This window comes from Oncorhynchus nerka, linkage group LG20 (genome assembly GCF_034236695.1).
Source record: "Oncorhynchus nerka isolate Pitt River linkage group LG20, Oner_Uvic_2.0, whole genome shotgun sequence".
Lineage (NCBI taxonomy): Eukaryota > Metazoa > Chordata > Actinopteri > Salmoniformes > Salmonidae > Oncorhynchus > Oncorhynchus nerka.
In genome coordinates, this window is record NC_088415.1 from 75,120,430 (window position 1) to 75,143,954 (window position 23,525).

The following is a 23,525-nucleotide window of genomic DNA, read 5'->3' on the forward strand; positions in this document are numbered from 1 at the left end:
TATTTCACTGTTTGTATACTGGCATTTGATTATAGCGCGGGAATAGGGAATCCGGACACAGTAGACATATTTAAATGTAGGTGTAGATGCATGACGCTTTTGGAATTCCATGATCAGAACTCTATGATCAGAGCTAAAGCTGCATGATCAGAACGCAATGCTAAAAGCTGGATGAACTGTCAAGTCTAGACACGGCCAGAATGCTTTCTCCAGACATATTGATATTGCATTTCCCCCCCCCCTCTCCTTTTATAGCTCAACACCTACAGAAACAATAATGAGCTATAGGGAATCCAGTGACAGCTAGACTACAGTACACGACGGCAGGCGGAGAAAGAAACGCTGAACTGCAATGGGATCTATGGATCGTCACATAGGCTGCGTTCAAAGCTGACTACATTGCAGACGCAAGCCATATTTCACAATGCATGGAAAGGTGCATCGTCTGCAATGTAGAACGCAACCATAGACTGCAAAACATCATTCCATTAGGAATAGGAACCCCTTCCAGAATGATGTTAATGGTTATGTGGTGTTCTCAGACGTTGATCAATGGTTGATTATAGTCTGGACCAGGCCTTTGTTTTCAGAACATTCATCTACTTCCACCCAGGGATTGTAGAATCCCTTTCTTTTCTCTAGTTGTTACATACGGAGGGATAACTCATTTCACTAATTCACTCTCCCCGCCAAATAGTGACTGTTGGAATAATGGATGGGTTCAATCAAGGCATTCTTCAATGCTGGTTCAGTGGGTTCTTTAAGCATCGAGCAGAGTTTTGGCACTGAAAAGTACAACTCAAAGGGCATTTTAAACAGACTACTTAAAACAATGTGGCACCTGCCTAAAGTTCAGATTCAAAGTGTACCCTCCAACTACCCAATAAAAAACTCAGGGATTGGGAGAGCAGGGAGTGTCTAAAATCAAACAACATATATTACAACAAGCACCACCTCCACATAACTGGAGCAGCCATCCATCTGCTTTGTGTCAAAGACAAAAAGCATTCTTGAACATGCAGTCTCTTATCTTGCCCAGCAAATAAATACATGTATTTCTCACCATTAGATCAATACATATTTCACAGCCATGAAAGCAACCAAAACTGCTTTCTAAACCTTACCGGTTTCCTGCAATATTGATGTTGATTTTCCATCAACAACGTGGCTCTCACCCACAAAGGGTACTCCACACACTCAGATTCATATGATCACAGTACTCATTAGCCAAAGCTATCCATGGGTTAGCATCACTTCTCTTCTCCCAGCTTTTCACACAACTGTAGCTAGAGCAAGACACCACTTTGACATTGAACGCCACAATTGATCATTAGAAAGCAAATGGGTGCGGGGCTGCGGCTAGAGCAGGGCAGGGAGGGGTTGACTGCCCCCCTGCACGGTGGGATACTGACCCTGTTTCTCCAGGGGGGGCTGCTGCCAGACGAGCTCCGATCCACCTGATCCAAACTCACAGGACCACCTCACCACAGGACCAGGACATGAGTTCCCATTCTCTACTGTGACTGGGGCTGGTGTGCCCAGGAGAGCTGGGGCCTTCCTAGTTTTCCTCTTCAGAGAGAGGTGAGCAATGGGCCCTGCGTGTGAGGAGGGGAAAACCAGAACCTTAAATCCAGACTACGGCAACCACACAGGGCCAAACCAAGTCACTACTGTAGCCAGATGGAGGGAAGACACACTGCAGGGTCTCTCTGCAGGAGGCATCAGCCATATGGAGGGGAAATATAATCTGTGTTTCAAATGGCACCCTATTGACTTTATAGTGCACTAGTTCTGACCAGCTCTGGTCAAAAGTAGTGAACTCAAAATGAAATAGGGTGCAATTTAAGACACATCCATAGATGTGGGTGGCGAGGGGTATGGAGAAAAACAACTTATCTACACAGGCAGGCAGAACCACACTGATGGGAAGGGAGGGAGGGAGAAGGGATGAAAGGAAGGAAAATGCTTTTTCTTTAGCCTTTTAAAAAGCCAACACACACGGGAGCTGGTTTGTTTTGGCCTCTAATGGGAGCCAAGAGGGAAATCAGACCCGTAACATTCACACACACAGGAAAGGATATCCTCCTCTGAAATACACACCTAGTGGAGAGAGACACACAAACATCATGTTGTGACAACAAAACGCTATTTGAATGTCATGGAAACACCTCTTAAAACCAAGGCTTTAGAGAGTTACTCATAAAGTTACTAATACACAACTATACAGTTTGATGGAATTAAATCTAACTATCAGAACGACTGGATGTTGACAAGTGTTTTGATTGATAGATTGCCAAAATAATCTAGTGATTGATTGACTAACTCTTAACTGTCTTACTGACAGGCTGTCATAGTACACGTCAGGACTGTAAGTGGTGTTCCATTACATGTCAACTATACCTAATAACTGATACATGATATCACATTTCCTAGTTGAGTGAAAGTCTACATCTACCACAGCACGAGTCCCCAGTTCTTCCAGTGCTGCTTCAAAGCGTCCCCATTTCAAAGTAATGGTAGCAGGAGGAGGGACTGGCACAAACACCAGATAAACATCACATCTCAGTGTTTAAAATGTCTCTACACTGAGTAGAAGAAGCCAATCAGCAGTTGGCTACTAGCGGTGTCTGCGACCCAACTGTCATGGCACCCTACTCCCAACACTGCGCATTACTTCAGACTGTCCGCTAGCTGTGTCTACCTCACGGGAGCCTCAATGTGGTGTCTGTTCTGTGCTTTGTCTCTGGTAGCCATCAACTCTGGTAGCCATCAAACTTGTGTCAGCAGCATGAAAACAGACTAGCCACTAGAACAGTTTACACAGACAACATTGGAGAACAGCAGTTCATGGTCATAGCTCTTCTAAGTATGGTTGTTTTGTTATTTTGTCCTTCAATTGACATGTATTATGCAGTGACTACAACTAAGGGGTTAACTAAGTCTAGGGTATAAGAAGATAAACCAAAGTGAGAGCTTCTCTTCGTGAGGAGGATGGGCTGCATGCAAGTAAAAAGAAAGTAAATATTTCCACACAGGAAGCATTGCTGGCTGGTGTTGTGTGCATGCCTTAGGGGTGGGAACATTAAAGGGAGGTACAGGATAGGTGAGGGGTGATGTGAGCAGCACACACACGTGAATGTACATGCACACACGTGCACACATACATACTGTGGGGGTGTTGATAGAGAACGCCAACAACAGGGATACTTTTCCCACATTTTGTCATGTTACAGCCTGAATTTTTATTTATTAACTTGAGATTTTGTGTCACTGGCCTACACACAATACCCCATAATGTGAAAATTGAATTATGTTTTTTAGAAGTGTTTACAAATTACTTAAAAATGAAAAGCTGAAATGTCTTGAGTCAATAAGTATTCAACTCCTTTGTTGTGGCAAAAAAAATTGCTTAACAAGCTACATAAGTTGCATGGACACACTGTGTGCAATAATAGTGTTTAACATGATTTTTGAATGACTACCTCGTCTTTGTACACCACACATACAATTATTTGTAAGGTCCCTCAGTCGAGCAGTGAATTTCAAACATAGATTCAACCACAAAGACCAGTGAGGTTTTCCAATGTTTCACAAAGAAGAGCACCTATTGGTAGATGGGTAAAAAAAAAAACTGACATTTGAATATCCCTTTGAGCATGGTGAAGTTATTAATTACACTTTGGATGGTGTATCAATACACCCAGTCACTACAAAGATACAGCTGTCATTCCTAACTCAGTTGCCGGAGAGGAAGGAAACCGCTCAGGGATTTCACCATGAGGCCAATGGTAACTTTAAAACAGTTACAGAGTTGAATGGCTGTGATAGGACATAACTGAGGATGGCTCAACTACATTGTAGTTACTCTACAATACTAACCTAAATGACAATGAAAAGAAGGAAGCCTGTACAGAATATAAATATTCCAAAACATGCATCCTGTTCACAATAAGGCACTAAAGTAAAACGGCAAGAAATGTGGCGAAGAAATTAACTTTATGTCCAGAATATAAAGCACTATTGTTCGGGGGAAATCCAACACATCACTGAGTACCACTCTTCAAATTTACAAGCACGGTGGTGGCTGCATCATGTTATGGGTATGCTTGTCATCGGCAAGGACTATGGATTTTTTAGGGTAAAAATAAACGGAATAGAGCTAAGCAGAGGCAAAATCTGAGAAGAAACCTGGGATGTTTAAAGAATAATGTGCAAATATTGTACAATCCAAGTGTGAAAAGCTCTTAGACTTACCCAGAAAGACTCACAGCAGTAATCGCTGCCAAATGTGATTCCAACATGTATTGGTGTGAATACTTATGTAAATGAGATATTTCTGTATTTCAGTTTCCATAAATTTGCAAACATTTCTAAAAACATGTTTTCACTTTGTCATTATGGATTACTGTGTGTAGATGGGTGAGAAAATAAATACATTTGATCCATTTTCAATTCAGGTTTTAAAAATGAGGAATAAGTCAAAGGGTATGAATACTCTCTGCAGGCACTGTAAGTAAGACAAACATACCCTAACACACAGAGGTAGATACAAGTAGGTAAGCAAGGTTATAGTTGAAGGGTGGGTTTGTTTACCTGACTTACCGAGGTGTGTCTGGCCCATGACGTCTGCTAGCCGGCTGGCCGCCCCGCTCCCTCCGCTCTGCGTGGAGGAGGAGGAGGTGGTGGAGGAGGTGGTGGAGCCGTGGATGGCCCTGCTGATCCAGTTCTCCATGTTGATGCTGCCCTGGCTGGAGGTGGGTGTGCCCTCACCCTGCATGGAGCCCTCTTCCTCCGAGCCTGACGACGTGTCTGGAGAGAGGGGGGAGTGGAGCAGAGAGGAAGAGAGGGTTTACACACAGCAGGGAAACACACACATGAACAGAATTACATACGCGCGCACACAAACACCTGCATGTCACTGTCGGACATATGCACAACAAATAGATACTAAACTCTGTCATGGCCCTGAGGGGATTTCCCCTCCCCCCTAACATACCCCCTCCACACCTGATTCAGAGGGGTTGGATTAAATGCGGAAGACACATTTGGGTTGAATGCATTCAGTTGTTTAACTGTCTAGGTATCCTCTTTCCTATTCCCCTCCTCCCCACCTATACAGTGGATACAGGTGTGTCCACAGAAGGCATGCCAATCAGAGAGTTGACAGACACCTGATCCTGACAATGAGGGGGAGAATGGCTTCCTTCCACAGTATCAGAGTCAGACTGTAGGAACACTACAGCCCCTACAGCCCCCTACTGCCCTACAGCCCTACATAACACTACAGCCCCCTGCTACCCTACAGAAGCCTACTGTCCTCTACTGCACTACAGAACCCTACAGCCCTACAGCCCCCTACTGGCCTACAGAACCCTACTGTCCTCTACTGCACTACAGAACCCTACAGCCCTACAGAACCCTACAGCCCCCTCGAGAAACCTACTGCCCCATACAGAACCCTACAGCCCCCTACAGAACTCTATTGCCCCCTACAGAACCCACAGTCCCAGAACCTCTCACCATTAGGCTGATTCACTGCCATGAACCCAAATCCACCGCAACACACAGACATAGTCTCAGCACAAACACTCTTAGATCATCCACTCTGTTCTGTTAATATCACAACTCCTCACCCAGGGATGTTTTTAGCTCTAGTCTGTCGTAGTGGCTCAGTCTGGGGATGAGTGAGTGTGATTCTTCGTGTGCTCAATTTTGCATATGTTTTACATACTGTGTCAGGACAGGGCTGTCTGCCTGTGGGCCGGGCCAAGGGAGGGGAACAAACAGAGAAAGTGCGGGGATCATGACGACTCATTTCAGAACGAGCTACTGAGAGAGATAAACAACAGAGGTGTGTGTGTGTGTGTGTGATACAGTGGCCTCAAACCTGAAACATTGACCTTTTCTAAAAATAAAATAAAAATCTGCATGGACTAACTTTGTAAAAGGTGTACATTTACTTAATGGGTTTTATGAGTGGACATAAAATATAAGTTTGTCTTTTCTTGGCCAGACTAAACGTACACAGTAAATGTTTGCCCACTGTCTTTCCTAGTGACAGCAGTGAGAGAGACGGTAACCTTTGCTGGGCTGAGGGAGGTCTCCTCCAGCATGCAGCATACTGTATGCTAGCTCAAACTATAGAATTACATAAAAATGATAGGATCTCTATGGCTCCAACACCCTGCAGGCCACTGGGGTTTCATCTGCCCACATGGATGTCTGCTGAAGCCTGTGAAATGAAGCCAAAAGGGGGTAGACTAGGGCAACAACACTGGCAGCTCTGCCCTGCCATTGGCCATTTGCATTTTGCCACATAGCGCGCTGTCTGATTGGCCAACGCTATGTAGAGTGCTGCCTGATAGGCCAGAAGTGTTGTCAGTATGCAGTGTCAGTCAAATTGGTGACAGCTGTCAGTCAGCAGAGCTCACACCTGGGCTCTCCTATGTTGTTGACACTGGGACAGATAAGAGTGTGTGTGTATATCGTATATAGCGTCCTGTTTTGAAAAAGACTACCCATGTATACAGTATGGTCTTAATACAGTACTGGACATCAGCATTTGGTTTGCCGGTCCTGTGCTCCTTCAATGTTAATTACTTTGATTATGCTTCTTCTGCTAAGGCTGATAAGGTGTTGTGATACTGTGATACTATGTACACACACACACACACACACACACACACACACACACACACACACACACACACAAACACACAAACACACAAACACACACACACACTTAGATGGGAATAGAGGCAGAGGCTTTTGGCATGCTGGTCGAAACTATATAGTGATATAATGAATAGGGAGCTATTTTGGGACACAGACATGTACAAAATAAAATCGCCACAATAATTAATTACAAAGACAGACAAGAAAACAAATAAAGAGTGGAGTCCATATTGGAGTTGGCAGGTTGTGGAAGAATAGTGTGCTCCAATGGAATACTGCTGCTTGCCTTGCTTGGTATGATGGGTGTGTGTGGGACTTTTCCCCCACATGCACCCAGCCTCGCAGGCAGTCAGGCACAAACAACGCCAGCGCTCAAGGGGCTGTTCGCTCTGCCTAGAAGAATTGTGCGTCCCTATAAGAACTGTGCCTGCCCTGCTAATTTGGAATGATGTGAAAATGTGCTTGTGGCGATTCCTAAATGGATGTCAATTGTGTGTGTGTTCAGTAAATTAATCCCTGTAGAAGCCTCACTCCCAGCCTTCAGCACTAATGCAAATAAGATGGTCTCATATCGCTGTCACACACACACACCTCTGTCCACGCCACGCCACTCCATAACACAGCTCTGTTCACTCCCTAACACAGCCCTCTATCATAAAGACTGTCCACTCCATAAACCCCTGGCTGGGTGGGGGTATGCCGTGTTACATTACTATAGCTATACAGTACAAAACAGGCGATGACGTCAACACCTTATTGCTGTTGTCAGTGATTTAGCACACAGCCAGATGTTGGTTAGTGGGATACGGCAAAGGGAGAAATGAGCTCTAGCATCTAACGTGCTAGTATTATTAACCATATACTCCTTCTATAAGCTGAGCATAAGAGTGATGGAGCAAAAAAGTCCCATATTCTCTATTTAGTGCACTATGCGCCCTCCGGGGCCCTGGTCAAAAGTAGTGCACTATATAGGGAATAGGGTATAGTTTGAGATGCAACTGAAGTCTGTAGTTCAGCTTTTATTTTCGACAAGGGTCTGGAAGAGGTGACTGAAATTGATGGCAATCACAATTATCCTATAGAAGAAGGTCAAAATGGTCATCTATCAACTGTTTGTAGCCAGCATGAGCAACAGCTTCAAGTCGAGTGAACCCCTCCCATGGTCATCTATGACATCATGTCAGTACTAGCTTCTTTCTGCTCCTGTCACTGACAGACTGGGGACGTTTGATCTGTAACGTCTCTGGAGTGTCATCAACTCTAGTGCTAAAATACTACTGAACTGAAGTGTTAAATTGCTGTTGCATCTAAATGGATGCTAGCCTAAAAAAGTATTTCTATATGCACAATATCAAGAGGAAACAACTTAATCATACATTAACATCAATTACGCTTTCATATTGACTCATTTAGTTGTAATTACATCCAGTCAAGAAATAACGTAGATACTATTCAACAACGTATTTGTGATAAATTGATGTATTTCCAACCCAGGCTGATTGAACTGACCAACACACACACTGAGTATAACAAAAATGAGCAACACCTTCGTAATATTAAGTTGCACACACACACAATCCATGTCTTAACTGTCTCAAGGCTTCAAAATCATTATTTAACCTGTCTCCTCCTCTTCATCTACACTGATTCAAGTGGATTTAACAAGTGACATCAATAAGGGATCATCACTTTCACCTGGGTTCACCTGGTCAGTCTCATGGAAAGAGCAGCTGTTCTTAATGTTTTGTATCCAGAGTGTATACTTTTCTACTCTTCCTGATTGACTAGACATCAGATTAAACACACATTAGTGACACTGAATGAGTGAGTTAGTGAGGGGCAGGGACAGGGACAGGGGCAGGGACAGGCTGGAGGCATATTCACGCCTCCAGGGTGAAGTTTCCCCTAGGTACAGATCTAGGATCAGTTTCCGCTCCCCCAATCCTAACCTAAACCATAAGTGGGAAAAATGCAAAACTGACCCAAGATCACGACCAGGGACAATGTCACCCTACATCAATCTTCAGGCGTACACACACACGCCACACACATACACAGTGCAGTGGAGCAGTCCCAGGCTGCTATGATTACCTTGGTGTCCTATATGTTCCTCACCTGGGGGAGTGTAGGCATCCATGGAGGACTGCACGACCAGGGAGCGGCGCTTGGAGGGCATGGGTACTGCCATCTTACCACGCTCCTTCTGTTTGGCCAGAGCCGCCTGCACAGCCTCTGTGTGGACATCTGCAACACACAGCAGGACGGACATGTTGGAAGACCTGACAAACTCCCAGATTTCAGGTTTATTGCGGGACAAATTAAATGAGTCTGTGGAATGTATATTTCACTAAACAATATATACTGTATATAATTAGAACAAGGACAACAATTACAGTATATATTGTTGCTAAAGTATATTATTTTAGAAAAGCATAGGCTTAGAAGATTGGGATGAAATAATCACTGTGAATGTAGCCAAAATACTACTTCAGAAGTTCCACAGTGTATGTACAGTAACAAGCAACATTGTTCATTGTCGATACTCTCAAGGTGGTAGTTGTCTTCTTCTACACTGGGGACTTCACCGCTGTTGGCTTCTCACAAAAGCAAGACGACATCTCACTCTAAGTGGACTAATCTAACCAAACAAGAGGCTGATAAAACATTGTGCCGTAATGTAACTTATAAAAGATCGTAAAGAAAGAGTTTGTTTTTAGTGAGGAAAAACTATTGCCAGTAACCTATGCCCTTTATGTCTCGATGCTTTATTGGCCCTGTTTAGTAACGGCCATTGAGAACAGACTCTGGTTGTATCCCAAATGGCACCACATTCCTTTTCTAGTGCTCCACTTTGACCGGAGCCCTATGTACTCTGGTCAAAAGTAGTACACCACAAAGGGAATAGGGTGCCAATTGGGACGCATCCAAAGCCTTTGTGGTTGTCATGTATTCTTTAATTCAACATGAATCCTGTTTTATAGGGCTGTATTCTAGGAACTTGTGTGCCCATTGGCTGCTCCCTCTATGTCTGGGTCTGAATAATGTCTCCAGACAACTGAAGCTTAATGTGAGATCATTGTCTCCAGCCCTATAATAGGCTATTATTAAGAGCATCAATAGCTGTGTGTAAAGCTAAGCACTGGTAAAATACAACCAAAACCATGATGCAAACCAACAGGAAGTATGGTGCCATTTGGGGCACAGAAAATGTGTGTTTCTAAGACAAAGCTAGAACACAGTGCCAGAATCTGTGGCTGGTATGTTGAGTCATTTGTCTGCAAACCACAGAAATGATTAGCCTTTTGATATATATATATATATATATATATATATATATATATATGAATGTATATAAAAAGATAGGTAGATAAATATATATATATATTTATCTACCTATATAGAGAGAGAAAGAGGGAGCGAGAGAGAGAGTGAAATAGAAAAAGAACCTGGGGGGAGAGAGAGAGGGAGGGGGAGACAAATGGATGGGTGGGTGGGTAATGAAGCAAGTGGTTCATTGGTCTAAATAGGAGTGATAAACAGCATTGGGGTGGTAAATAAAAAGCTTGTTTTTATGCATTTAGCATTAATAGCGAGACTAATAAAAAACAACGCTCTTGGTAATCCAAATTAATTTTGTTACCACAAACCAAATGTAATTTAGTGTTTAAAATGCAGTTCTCCATTAGTGCTTCTATACTGTCCTATAGTAACTGCCAAGTTGCTAACTGTACTTCAGGAAGACAACTCACAGAGCTGAATGTACAACCAGGTGCATGGTGAAAAAAGGGTATTCAAAATAGAAGAGAAACTACAGCACACTGGTAATACTGGGTTTTTGTCATTTGTATTAAGTTTCCAACTGTATACCATGAGCTTGAGTTTTGTGTTACTGTTTGTGATGTGTTGAAAGGTGTTTCTGGCGTACCTGATCTGTAGCGTTCGTCCCGGGAGCCAGAGGAGCGGCGGCGGTGGTAGCGAGAGGAGGAGCCGGGGGTGACAGGAGTTCTCCTCTCGTGGGGCACAGAAGGATCCATCCCTTGGGGGGAGAGGGAGAAGACTACATTACAGCCTGACCACCATCAGCACTGTACCTGTTACTACAGTACAGCCTGACCACCATCAGTACTGTACCTGGTACTACAGTACAGCCTGATACCATCAGCACTGTACCTGTTACTACAGTACAGCCTGACCACCATCAGCACTGTACCTGTTACTACAGTACAGCCTGACCACCATCACCTGTTACTACAGTACAGCCTGACTACCATCAGCACTGTACCTGGTACTACAGTACAGCCTGACCACCATCACCTGTTACTACAGTACAGCCTGACTACCATCAGCACTGTACCTGGTACTACAGTACAGCCTGATACCATCAGCACTGTACCTGTTACTACAGTACATCCTGACCACCATCAGCACTGTACCTGGTACTACAGTACAGCCTGATACCATCAGCACTGTACCTGTTACTACAGTACAGCCTGACCACCATCAACACTGTACCTGTTACTACAGTACAGCCTGACCACCATCAGCACTGTACCTGTTACTACAGTACAGCCTGATACCATCAGCACTGTACCTGTTACTACAGTACAGCCTGACCACCATCAGCACTGTACCTGTTACTACAGTACAGCCTGACCACCATCACCTGTTACTACAGTACAGCCTGACCACCATCACCTGTTACTACAGTACAGCCTGACCACCATCACCTGTTACTACAGTACAGCCTGACCACCATCACCTGTTACTACAGTACAGCCTGACCACCATCACCTGTTACTACAGTACAGCCTGACCACCATCACCTGTTACTACAGTACAGCCTGACCACCATCACCTGTTACTACAGTACAGCCTGACTACCATCACCTGTTACTACAGTACAGCCTGACCACCATCACCTGTTACTACAGTACAGCCTGACCACCATCACCTGTTACTACAGTACAGCCTGACCACCATCACCTGTTACTACAGTACAGCCTGACCACCATCACCTGTTACTACAGTACAGCCTGACCACCATCACCTGTTACTACAGTACAGCCTGACCACCATCACCTGTTACTACAGTACAGCCTGACCACCATCACCTGTTACTACAGTACAGCCTGACCACCATCACCTGTTACTACAGTACAGCCTGACCGCCATCACCTGTTACTACAGTACAGATGCAGTTCCCATGGGTGGTACAGAAAGAACAATGCAGACTCTATTTTGCCGTTTTTACACTTGTTTTTGGATACTACGTATTTGTTCCTGCCAAAACCAGCACCTGGATCCTTACACACTGCTGTGCACAGAGGTTTCTCTTTCTTTTGTGCACGGTAGATACTAGCCTATCATAGATGATATTATGAGCATATAGTAGTGTAGTATACAGTAAAATGATTAAATGAATAGATGGACAAGGAAAATGAATTCATTATACTGTCTGCATCAAACCGAGTATGAGTATTATTTATTCTGACAGGCACCTGAACTCAACTTCATTTCACAATAGACTGTGAAACATCAACTGACATTATTGGACATTATTCTATTTTGTCTGGCAAGGGATTGTTAGGCTCAGTTAAAACGGAGGGTCCCAGCAATTAACCCTGTTTCATATTCAATCTATCAGGGGACTGGGTCCCTCAGCCTCTCATTCTACCTCCCAAATGGCATCCTATTCTCTACATAGTGCACCATGTTTGAGCAGAGCCCTATGGGCCCTGGTCAAAAGTAGTGCACTTTATATGGAATAGGGTGCCATTTTGGACATAAACCAGCCTCTCATTGTCAATTACAGCGCAGTGGTAATCAGCCCCTAAACCTGAACCTCAGCATGGAGCTCTTGATGAGATGATTTTCAGCGTAAATCCTAGGCTGTAGACACACAGAAACCAAACAAACACCCACCAGTTACTTTCATTTAAACTGTCTGCAATTGTTCCAGTCTTGAAGACAGTCTGCTAGCTAGACAACACAAAGCTAGTGATCTATGACTGAAGCTTTAACGGCTACATTACAGAACAACCCCAGAAGGTAAATCTCAGGTTCACGACAAAGAAACACTGAGCCACCCACTTCCCAGTCCTCAACACCAAGCAGCAGTCTGAGCAATGCAGCAGCTTATAATACTGTAGGTAAGTGTTCCATAAAGTGGATTACGTTCTGCTGGGCTATAACAGCCATTGGTTTAGCACTGAGAGACATGATAGATGCAGGATACCATTCCCTCTTTCTCCCTGTCGATCGAGAACACTCAGGACCCCCCCCCCCACACACACACACACCTTGAAGGAAATCAATCTCAGTCTCATCCGTTCTCCATCTGCCTCACACAGGGAAAGATGCTACATTCAATAAGAGGCTCGATGGAGGAGTCTGATCTCAATAGTGCTGCACTCGTCTTCTCCACTGACAGTGTTATTTAGGAGGACTATCTACCGCTATGCTGAAATAACAACATACGTAGACTGGTAAAGATTTCCGAAAGGTGTTTTGCTAGAGCCAATGTGCAATGTAACTGTTCCCCCTGAAGGGTGTCACCTATAATAGGGTTTGAATTAGAGATACCTGTAATACAGAGATACTGGGTGATAGATAATGGTTTACTGCCAGACAACACTCCATAAACCTAGAATGGCTTGAGTCGAGGCTAGATAGAGAAAGCTTGTTGCTGGTGGTGTTCTAAATGGCAATACACATGCATGTACAGTAACACGCTCTCTGATACAGTAGTACTAACGTAACCTAGTTTTGGGAATCCCCTGATGAATGTACATCTTACAACCCCATTAAGTCCGTTTGTAATGGTCCTTGCCTTCCCAATCAATATCTGATTTCCTTTTGAGACCAGTACAGTATCGGTTATGTATGTGCTCAGACTTTTCAGACTCACTGTGGTGCACTGGGCTAGAGAGGAAACAACCATCACACTGCTGGTGTAACAGTCTGCTGTCTCAGCCTTTTATCGACTTCAGGCAAGCGTGATGCGAATGCTTGGTCTCATGAGAGGGTTGCAAAATTCTGGTAAATATGCCAACATTTCCAGGTTTTCCAGAATTCCTGGTTAGAGTCTTCTGGATTTCCTGTCTATTCCCTTCTAAATTTGTGATTTTTCCAAGTGGGAATTTGGGGAAAGTTACCGTAATTTGTAACCCTAGTCAGAGGCCAGGCGTTCGCTTCACATTACACCTTTCTAACTGTTCTACAGTGGGAGTGTGTACTAGTGGTTATTACAATCCTGAGGAACCATCTTCCAATGGATTAATAGTCAGCGGCCCAAATGGCACCCTATTCCCTATATAGTGCACTTCTCTTGCTATCTAACCTCCAAACGAGCTTCAATGCCATACAACACTCCTTCCGTGGCCTCCAACTGCTCTTAAACGCTAGTAAAACCAAATGCATGCTTTTCAACCGTTCGCTGCCTGCACCCGCACGCCCGACTAGCATCACTCCCCTGGATGGTTCCGACCTAGAATATGTGGACATCTATAAGTACCTAGGTGTCTGGCTAGACTGTAAACTCTCCTTCCAGACTCATATCAAACATCTCCAATCCAAAATCAAATCTAGAATCTGCTTTCTATTTCGCAACAAAGCCTCCTTCACTCACGCCGCCAAACTTACCCTAGTAAAACTGACTATCCTACCAATCCTAGACTTCGGCGATGTCATCTACAAAATAGCTTCCAATACTCTACTCAGCAAACTGGATGCAGTTTATCACAGTGCCATCCATTTTGTTACTACAGCACCTTATACCACCCACCACTGCGACCTGTATACTCTAGTCGGCTGGTCCTCACTACATATTCGTCGCCAGACCCACTGGCTCCAGGTCATCTACAAGTCCATGCTAGGTAAAGCTCCGCCTTATCTCAGTTCACTGGTCACGATGGCATACCCCCACCCGTAGCACGCGCTCCAGCAGGTGTATCTCACTGATCATCCCTAAAGCCAACTCCTCATTTGGCCGCCTTTCCTTCCAGTTCTCTGCTGCCTGTGACTGGAACGAATTGCAAAAATCGTTGAAGTTGGAGACTTTTATCTCCCTCACCAAATTTAAACATCTGCTATCTGAGCAGCTAACCGATCGCTGCAGCTGTACATAGTCCATCGGTAAATAGCCCACCCAATTTACCTACCTCATCCCCATACTGTTTTTATTTATTTACTTTTCTGCTCTTTTGCACACCAGTATCTCTATCTGCACATGACCATCTGATCATTTATCACTCCAGTGTTAATCTGCTAAATTGTAATTATTCACCTACGTCCTCATATGCCTTTTGCACACAATGTATATAGACTCTTTTTTTCTACTGTGTTATTGACTGTGTTATTTACTCCATGTGTAACTCTGTGTTGTTAACTGTTCACACTGCTATGCTTTATCTTGGCCAGGTCGCAGTTGTAAACAAGAACTTGTTCTCAACTAGCCTATCTGGTTAAATAAAGGTGAAATAAAATACAATAAAATAAAGCCCTATGAGCCCTGGTTAAAATCAATGCCATTTTAGACAAAGCCATGGACAGATCAGCCTGAATACTATAACAGTCTGACATTAAGACCCACAGCCTTTTGAAGGCATGAACAGCACTGAAATGAATGTGCTATCTGCTACTGTTACACCTGTAACACTACGGTAGGTTTGCAGGGAATGTGATGGCTCTGTTTTAGATGTGAGATTTTACAGCACTTAGCTATCATAGAAAACTTAATGGGGCAAGCTCTTTAGTGAGCAGGTCTTGTGTTCAGAGGGACATAATGTGACGAGCTACAGGAGGTAATGTGTAATGGAAGGCCTCATGTTCATTATCCATGTCTTTTTATGGGCACAATGAGTGGACATGGGGGCATCTTTTACTCTAGCCATTTTTTTTACACTGTTGCTAATTTAAGACATAGTATGGGTCCCAAATGACACCTTATTGCATTACATTTTACTCATTGTATTCAATGGGATATAAAGCAGGAATCCGCATGTCGTGGGCGACCCTATGCCACCCCACTTCTTGTATGGCGTTTTCACTTTGAATGAAGACAAGGAGTCTGAGGCCTGAATTGCCTTGGGATGGCCTTCTGGGCAAGGTGTGTCTTTGCGTTAAATCCCGCCTACTCGCATGACCTTGCTGCAATGGCCTCGGAGCGATAGTAACAATAAATTGCTTGCTAACAAACACAGAGCCGACAAAGCCAACAAGATAGATAACTTCTTTGCAGATAAACTGTCTTTGTAGCAAGAACGAAATAAACAAGTATTATTCTTGGTTCTTGGAATTGAATCAACTCGACCCCAAAAGAGAAAAAGACTGCTCATGACCAATCCAGAAACATTGGAATTAATTTTGAAAGGTGGAAGAGTGACACCGAAATGGCCACCGTTCTCATTGACTGGTAACGTTAGGTAAGTGTTGGATTGCGTTTTTAACCTGCTAGCTACATTAGCGGCTAACCTTGGTGTGTTCAGTGTTCAAGCTGATCGGTGAAACCCGCATGATGTAAAAAGTGTCTAGGTTAGGCTCTTTGATCGGAGAAATCGGCATGATTTAAAAATTGTCCGTCTCATTAAATCGTCATACATTTTATCTCCAGCCTGTAGGCTACAGAAAAGGCCACATACTCTTTCTACCATATCCTATATCTGCTACATTATTTATGTTAGATTAAAAAAAATTGACAGGACGTTGGTGGAGCTCCAACAAATAGGTCCACAGACGATGCAATCTCAACCACACTGCACACTGCCCTAACCCATCTGGACAAGATAAATACCTATGTGAGAATGCTGTTCATCGACTACAGCTCAGCATTTAACACCATAGTACACTCCAAACTCGTCATCAAGCTTGAGACCCTGGGTCTCGACCCCGCCCTGTGCAACTGGGTACTGGACTTCCTGACGGGCCGCCCCCAGGTGGTGAGGGTAGGTAACAACATCTCCACCCCGCTGATCCTCAACACTGGGGCCCCACAAGGGTGCGTTCTGAGCCCTCTTCTGTACTCTCTGTTCACCCACGCCTCCAACTCAATCATCAAGTTTGCGGACGACACAACAGTGGTAGGCTTGATTACCAACAACGACGAGACGGCCTACAGGGAGGAGGTGAGGGCCCTCGGAGTGTGGTGTCAGGAAAATAACCTCTCACTCAACGTCAACAAAACTAAGGAGATGATTGTGGACTTCAGGAAACAGCAGAGGGAACACCCCCCTATCCACATCGATGGGACAGTAGTGGAGAGGGTAGTAAGTTTTAAGTTCCTTGGCGTACACATCACAGACAAACTGAATTGTTCCACCCACACAGACAGCATCGTGAAGAAGCCGCAGCAGGAGGCTGAAGAAATTTGGCTTGTCACCAAAAGCACTCACAAACTTCTACAGATGCACAATCGAGAGCATCCTGTCGGGCTGTATCACCGCCTGGTACGGCAACTGCTCCGCCCACAACCGTAAGGCTCTCCAGAGGGTAGTGAGGTCTGCACAACGCATCACCGGGGTCAAACTACCTGCCCTCCAGGACACCTACACCACCGATGTCACAGGAAGGCCATAAAGATCATCAAGGACAACAACCACCCGAGCCACTGCCTGTTCACCCCGCTATCATCCAGAAGGCGAGGTCAGTACAGGTGCATAAAAGCTGGGACCGAGAGACTGAAAAACAGCTTCTATCTCAAGGCCATCAGACTGTTAAACAGCCACCACTAACATTGAGTGGCTGCTGCCAACACACTGACTCAACTCCAGCCACTTTAATAATGGGAATTGATGGGAATTGATGTAAAATATATCACTAGCCACTTTAAACAATGCTACCTAATATAATGTTTACATACCCTACATTATTCATCTCATGTGTATACGTATCTACTGTACTCTATATCATCTACTGCATCTTTATGTAATACATGTATCACTAGCCACTTTAAACTATGCCACTTTGTTTACATACTCATCTCATATGTATATAATGTACTCGATACCATCTACTGCATCTTGCCTATGCCGCTCTGTACCATCACTCATTCATATATCTTTATGTACATATTCTTTATCCCTTTACACTTGTATGTATAAGGTAGTAGTTTTGGAATTGTTAGCTAGATTACTCGTTGGTTATTACTGCATTGTCGGAACTAGAACCCCAAGCATTTCGCTGCACTCACATTAACATCTGCTAACCATGTGTATGTGACAAATACATTTGATTTGATTTGAACAGCACCCTGGAGAGGTGCCTGAGAATGAACAAGCAAAATATTTTGCGCCCCTGCCTTTGAGAAAATGGGCACTGCTTATCAGAGTGTGGTATCAACGATCACCTAAAAAGCCCTTATCTTATGCCACCGGTTGAGAGATATTGTCGTTGTTTTGGGGCAGAATTCTGTGAGGCTTTATGTGTTGTTGTTGGAGGTGCATCTTGGTCAGTTTAACTCCGAAAATGACGTCCTCGTCAATCTGTTGTCGCAGGCGGCCACATAATCATGCCTAATGAGCGGGCTGGCCGTGTGTAGACACCATACAGCATGATACTCAATTACACTCACACACTTAATCTAAGCGGTCTGCTGCCATACCTGCTTACCGTTCATGCCAAGTGGACTAGATCTGCTTGGATTCAATGTATGGGCAGTTAAAATACATATTTAAGACACATTTCACAGAAGAACAAATGGGTCAGCCTCTCCCCTTCCATCAGCGGGTGTTTGTCCCAAATTGCACCATATTCATATAACACTCTGGTCAAAAGTAGTGCATTATAGGGAATAGGTACCATTTGGGACACAGACCCTCATTTTATCATTTAAATAGATGTTGGGGAAACAACAATTCACAAAGCATTCAAAAAAAAATGCAGTTGGGGCCATTTTTATACAGTACTCTGAGAATGTACACATATAAGCTTTGTCACTGGTGTCTTCTGGGTCAATGATGAGCCCTTCTTCTGACCGGATTTATTTTCCAAAATGGCCGCTTGGATAACAACATTTTGACACTGTAGAACATCCCAGACATCAGTTAGAAGAGTATATCTGAGCTGAACTGCAACCCACACATCCATTAAAGTAAAGTTCTGTTTAATTTGGTGAAAATGGGATGAAATGGAAAATGAATGAAAACCAATTGAAAACTGAAGGAATGTCACATCCACTGTTCCTCTGTCTTTTGTTAACTTGCTTTACCTCCAAGTGAGAAAATTATTAGTTAGGCTAGGTCTGTAAGATTGTATTAGTTAAGTTTAACTATGACTAAAATACATAAGCAAGAGTTAGGCCCTTGTATATTTCAACTAATAACAATTAAATCAGTAATTTCCCCCACTAGACTTGAATCTATATACACCCAGGGAGGGCAGAGAATCTGAGATTATTGTTGTGTTAGACATCAAGCTTTTGGTTTGAAGTATGCAGTTTATATCACAAAACAAATACCTATATTCCAGAGTCAGATTAGCCCATAACTCTATTCCAGAATCCATCACTGTTTCAGATTAGTTGAGACAGACACGGTTAGTGTTTTGATTGGACGAGTGGTATTTACCTTTACCTGGTGCCTTAGGAAGGAAGGCCCCAATTAATTTGGACCTCTTCTTTTCATAGCCTTTCTGTGTGATGTCACCTGCCAAAGGAGGAGAGGAAAACTGCCGTTAGTGAAACGGAAGAGCGTTCTTATTTCTTTCTCTAGGGCTCTTATTCAGATCTGCATGCTGTTACTGAACCACAATATCCATGGCATCAGCAGATGACAGTATACAACAGGTTAAGCTGTTTGGTTAATCGCTGCTATGCTTAGTCTTTTTTTATGTGCTGAACAAGGAGCAGATGGGTGTTCAGAGCTAGTTTGGACAAACAGGAAGCGAAAGGGATAGGAAGGGGGGAGAAACAAGGAAGGAGAGAAGTACAGGTTGGGAAGTAGCTAGACAGCCAGCTGGAATATATAGTGCATGCAGTCACTTTAGTGAGTGTCAGTAATGAATGAGACAGAGACCCAGCTGCCAGCATGTATTACCCATCAAGGCCTGGTGCCCTCACTGCCCTGGCCATCACACAGGTAATTAGGAGGGGATTGGCTGGGGGTGGGAGAGAGGGGGATATGAGAGGGCCTAGCTGGGGGATGTAAAGATGGAGAGAGGAGGATAGGAGAAGGCCTGGCTGGGGGACGGAAAGATGGAGAGAAGAGGATAGGAGAGGGCCTGGCTGGGGGACAGAGAGAGGGAGAGAGGAGGATAGGAGAGGGCCTGGCTTGGAGTGGGAGAGAGGGGGATAGGAGAGGGCCTGGCTGGGGGACGGAAAGATGGAGAGAGGAGGATAGGAGAGGGCCTGGCTGGGGGACGGAAAGATGGAGAGAGGAGAGGGCCTCGCTGGGGGACGGAAAGATGGAGAGAGGATAGGAGAGGGCTTGGCTGGGGGACGGAGACAGGGAGGGAGGGGATAGGAGGGTCCCTGGCTGGGGGACGGATCCTACGATTGATAGTGTAATTACATATTGATTACACTATCATTCGTTTTTCGTATGTCACAACGATTTATTCATAAGCTATGATGCTGGTAAAGTTGTCTCGTGCACCTACAGTGCTGGTCATAAAAAAGCTAGCCAGCTCATGGATGCAAACAACGTTATTCCCCCAAAACAACAACTGCTTCAGTAGCTATATAGTTAGCTAGCTAACTATATAGCTAGGTGTCATCATCTAAAATAACCCTAATTTATAGGACGGTTCTTACTTGATTAATGGTGGTAGGACCCATCTATGTGAAGCTAGCCACAATAAGAATTAGCCACAATGTGGACTTTGCGGTTAGCCTTCAAAATAAAAGTATGTCAGAGACAGTGATGCAAATGAATACAAATAGTAGAATTTAGAATTGCGTTGGGGGCATACATATTTCACTGTACAGCCTTACCTATGGATGGGGATCAATGACATAGGGTACTCAGAGACACCCAGAGAACATTAGCGTCGTAGCTCTTGTTGCGGGACTCTGAAACAACTGTGAATTGAGCCATATTTATTGTCAACCTATGTGTATTGAACACTATTCCTGAGGAAAAACAATACTGCGTGGATGTTGGAGTCTGATAACTCTGAGGATGTTGGGAAAAAATATCTTGGGTATTGAGTAGATGGATACACCATTTAATTTATCCCCAATCCTTAGGTAAAGCTGTTCAGTGCAATATGAATGTCAACACACACAATAGGCTGACTGGGGAGGTGATTTCACACAGTCACAGTCCCATGATAAGAACTACAACGCTAATATTTACGTAAACTCTTCACAGTTGTGTTCTGTGGATGTCACCGAGTAGACTGATACCCCATTTTATTGCTTCACATTCCAACCTTGTTTAACATTATCTAGTCTGAATATGGCATGATTCCACCAATAGTAACCTTCTGCATCACCTTCAAAGCTGTTATTTTATTTTGAAGGCAAACTGCAAAATCCACGATTGTGCCTAATCCTTATTGTGGCTAGCGTGACAACACATAACCCGGTCCGGTCGAGCCTCACTAGCCAGATGAAGCTATCTGGCTGCTTTTAACGTTAGCTTTGGGCAACAGCGTTAAGTAGCTGGCTAGCTATTTATTTTCATGAACTTAAGTTCAATTTCAATAGGCGAACAACAAGTGACTACCTAGCTAATACTTACTCACAAGGATTCCTAAATATTTGCTAAGAATAATGAAAATGACTAGTTTCTACTGGTCATTGTTTTAAGGCTGGTTGTATTGGTGCTAACTAGGTACCAAGCTAAAGCTAGCTATCCCAGATGTTGTGGTCAAACAAATAATGCTTTATTACCAACGCAGTATTGTAAACACATCGTTCATGGCCGTTGTTTGCTTGCTTGCAGACTTTTTTGTACAGCTTTGACAGTGCTACTGATAGTAGTGGTGGAGCTTGGCTTGCATGTGCAATTCAGAACACACAACATTCTACAGTATGTTATTGACGTGTCAAATTGAAAGCCTACTTAACGCATCAAATAGTGGGCATTAAATCTTTTTTTTTGACACCCAAAGACCCAAACGGCGTTCCATAGTATGTCGTGAAGCTAATAGCAGTGACACTGTTAGAGGGACAACATCTGAAAAATAGTGCACTTCGTAGTGTGTACCGGTGCTCGACCAGTCGCGAAAGTCAACATCACCCACAACAGGGAACGGTTGATTGTCAAGTGCAATGAATTCTTACGCTTTAAAATGACTGGTCGACTTGTTGTCTGCTAGATCCACACAGCAGACATTGTGGGCTAAGTTAGGAATGCTGTGTTGCACGTGTAGCGCAAAATTTTACGTGGCGTCATTACGTCATGTACCTATGTTATATAGGTATGTCAGCTTTGACATTGGTTTTGCACATCGGTATTAAACTAGACATCGGGCTGATACCGATGTTGGCATTTTTTGCTAATATCGGCCGATTCCAATATGTTCACCGATATATTGTGCATCCCTATAGATATATACAATGCATTTGGAAAGTATTCAGACCCCTTGACTTATTCCACATTTTGTTACATCATAGCTTTCTTTATTCTAAAATGTATTAAATCACCCCCCCCCCCCACCCTCAATCTACATACAATACCCCATGACTTTGTGACAAAGCTAAAGTCTAAAACTGACATTTTAGACCCTTTACTCAGTACTTTGTTGAAGCAGCTTTGGCAGAGATTACAGCCTCGAGTCTTCTTGGGTATGACACTACAAACTTGGCACACCTGTATTTGGAGAGTTTCTCCCATTCTTCTCTGTAGATCCTCTCAAGCTCTGTCAGCTTAAATAAGTAGCAGTGCTGCACAGCTATTTTCAGGTCTCTCCAGAGATGTTTGATCGGATTCAAGTCCGGCCTCTGGCTGGGCCACTCAAGGACATTCAGAGACTTGTCCTGACTAGTCTCCCAGTCTCTGCCGCTGAAAAACATCCCTACAGCATGATGATGCCTCCACTATACTTCCATTTAAGAATGATGGAGGCCACTGGGTTCTTGGGGAACTTCAATGCTGCAGAAATGTGTTGATGCCCTTCCGAAGATCTGTGCCTCGACACAATCCTGTCTCGGAGCTCTATGGGCAATTCCTTCGTCCTCATGGCTTGGTTTTTGCTCTAACATGCACTGTCAAATGTGGGACCTTATATAGACAGGTCTGTGCCTTTCCAAATCATGTCCAATCAATTGAATTTACCACAGGTGTACTCCAATCAAGTTGTAGAAACATTGAGGATGATCAATGGAAACAGGATGCATCTGAGCTCAATTACGAGTCTCATAGCAAAGGGTCTCAATACTTATGTAAATAATTTATTTTTGTTTTTTCATAAATTTGCAAAAATTTCTAAACACCTGTTTTCACTTTGTCATTATGGAGTATTGTGTGTAGATTGATGAGGTAAAAAAAAGTACTGAATCCATTTCAGAATAGGGCTGTAACGTAAGAACATTTTTAAAAAGTCATGGGGTCTGAATACTTTCCGAATGCACTGTATTTCTGATACCTTTTAATAATTTTTCTGGTAGATGTTTTCTAAAGGCCCCTTTTCCATCTGTTTATCCAGAAATTAAAGCCTTTATTTAAGCCCATTTCTTAAAATGGAAAATGGTTGAAAAATGTATCTATGCCTTAATTTCCAGAAAACAAATACTCCTAGCATTCATTTGACATGCACCTATGAACTTCACATGTTGGTGCTCATGGGTCCTTTTCAATGGAAATGCCCATAGGCTACACTGCAAAACAACCACATACAACACAACCCACGTTGAAGCTTCATACACACACACGCACACAGAGATAGACAAACATCTTCTTGGCACAAGGCGC

General features: G+C 43.7%; 1 protein-coding gene across 12 annotated transcripts in view; it reads right to left on the minus strand.

The window, feature by feature from the left end:
• LOC115103135 (disco-interacting protein 2 homolog C) overlaps positions 1-23,525 on the minus strand; it is a 258,880-nt gene that overhangs the window by 93,278 nt on the left and 142,077 nt on the right. For 4 of the 12 annotated variants that reach the window (XM_065005766.1, XM_065005763.1, XM_065005765.1 and 1 more), the window contains exons 2-6: positions 19,236-19,313; positions 10,601-10,711; positions 8,767-8,919; positions 4,594-4,809; positions 1,413-1,595 (exon numbers count right to left, since the gene is read on the minus strand). In XM_065005766.1, the coding sequence (XP_064861838.1) occupies positions 1,413-1,595; positions 4,594-4,809; positions 8,767-8,919; positions 10,601-10,711; positions 19,236-19,313 (741 nt within the window). The remainder of the gene's footprint in view (positions 1-1,412; positions 1,596-4,593; positions 4,810-8,766; positions 8,920-10,600; positions 10,712-19,235; positions 19,314-23,525) is intronic. The other 8 variants (XM_065005773.1, XM_065005772.1, XM_065005764.1 and 5 more) reach the window with 5 other exon arrangements.